Below are 1,661 nucleotides of genomic sequence, written 5' to 3'. Positions count from 1 at the left end.
GGCCCCCTCTCCTCGGAGCACGTCTGGCACTGTGTGGGATCCCTCGCCAGCAGGCTGCTCCGGTCAGGGCCGCGCCCGGCACACGAACGAGCCTCATGCATGGTCCTGCCCGCAGCCTTCTCCCCGGGCCTGTTGGCTGGGCAGAGGTGGCCCCTGTGTTTTCTCCACCGTGTGCCCATTCGTAGGTGAATGCCCCCTTTTTTAAAAAAATATTATTGATTTCAGAGAGGAAGGGAGAGGGAGAGAGAGAAACATCAATGATGAGGGAGCATCATGGATCGGCTGCCTCTTGCACGCCCCCCACTGGGGATCGAGCCTGACACCGGGGCACGTGCCCTGACCAGGATCGAACATTGGCCTCCTGGTTCGTAGGTGGTGGATGCTCAACCACTGGGCCACGCCAGCCGGGATGAATGCCCTTTTTTCAGGCTGAAAGTGGGATTCTTTCTCCTGCTGAGGGGTGTGTTGGATTAACTGGAGGGACGTGTGCCTTTGACGCCCCGGCTGACCGGACCCCCCTCCGGTGTCAGAGCCTCTGGTCACTGTGCCCTTTGCATTCCTCCTCAAGGCAGAGCTGGGACGTGAGATCCACGCCTTGGCGTCGGCCGGCAAGCCCCTGGCCTCGTGGACGGCCCAGCGGGGGATCCAGGAGTGCCGCGAGGCGTGTGGAGGACACGGCTACCTGGCCGGTAGGTTTTAGAGACGCGAGTGACCGTTTTCTGTCCTTACCCCTCCCGCTCGCTCCAGACCAGGGGTCGGCACACTGCGGCCTCCCGGGCCGAACCGGCTACCCCCGGCTCTTATGGCCACCCCTTCCCGCATTTCCCATGGCCGTGCTCACCCTGCATCGGTGGCTCAGTGGTCCCGACAGAGCCTGAAACGGTCGCTGTCTGGCCCTTCGCAAGTTTGCCGCCCCCCTGCCCTGGACGGTCCCCGTGTTCCGATGCCCAGTATTCCTGGAAACATGGAACTCGGGGTGATGGGGGTGTGGAGGACCCCGAGGGAGCCCTTACACACCAGAGCGGGGAGGAGATCATCTCTTCGTTTGAATCATAACTTTCTGGTTAAGGACTTGGCAGTAAATCGACATCAACTTTTGTTCTGATGAAAAACTTTTAAACAGGAAAAGTAAGTTTTTAGTGGCCTTGGCTGTTGGTTGGTCAGCTGGTGTGTGGGTAAGAGAGTGGGCAACCAATAGCCTGGGAGCCCGTCCTGGCTCTGCCGCTCTAGCCTTGTCACCGTGAGCAAGCCACCTGCCCCTGCTGAGCCTCAGCGTTCTCCCCTGTGAAATGGGGGTGCAGATACGATCCCACAATGGAGGTTCTGGCACCGGCTAAGTGGATTAATGCACACAAAGCATTTGGCACAGTGTCGGGCGTCCAGGACGTGCTTAGGGGCTTTTATTGGCTGTTGTTACTTGAATTCTCGGGATTACAGTCGCTATGACTTGCAGCTGGCCTGCCCAACTTCCTGTGTCCCCACCTCGAGTGACTGGTGAAATCCCGGTCCCTCTGAGAAGGCCATGTGCACATCCAACAGCAGACTTGGCAGAGCCCTGACAGTTCAAACCTCCGACAGCGTCTCAGGCTCTGGCCGAGCCGGGGCGCCCTGGGGACGGCTGTGGATAGGTGCACCTGCCCGCGGGCCCGTCCCAGGTGCTT

General features: G+C 60.0%; 1 protein-coding gene across 1 annotated transcript in view; it reads left to right on the top strand.

Annotated features, from left to right (window-relative positions):
* The window catches only part of ACOX3 (acyl-CoA oxidase 3, pristanoyl), a 27,339-nt gene that overhangs the window by 15,040 nt on the left and 10,638 nt on the right, over positions 1 to 1,661 (top strand). Inside the window, exon 11 of the mRNA XM_014533446.1 lies at positions 569 to 689. Within this exon, the coding sequence (XP_014388932.1) occupies positions 569 to 689 (121 nt within the window). The remainder of the gene's footprint in view (positions 1 to 568; positions 690 to 1,661) is intronic.

The sequence above is a fragment of the Myotis brandtii genome, unplaced genomic scaffold (assembly GCF_000412655.1).
Source record: "Myotis brandtii unplaced genomic scaffold, ASM41265v1 scaffold986, whole genome shotgun sequence".
Classification (NCBI taxonomy): domain Eukaryota; kingdom Metazoa; phylum Chordata; class Mammalia; order Chiroptera; family Vespertilionidae; genus Myotis; species Myotis brandtii.
The sequence above is the reverse complement of the archived record's forward strand: the minus strand, read 5'-3'. Positions and strand labels throughout refer to the sequence as shown.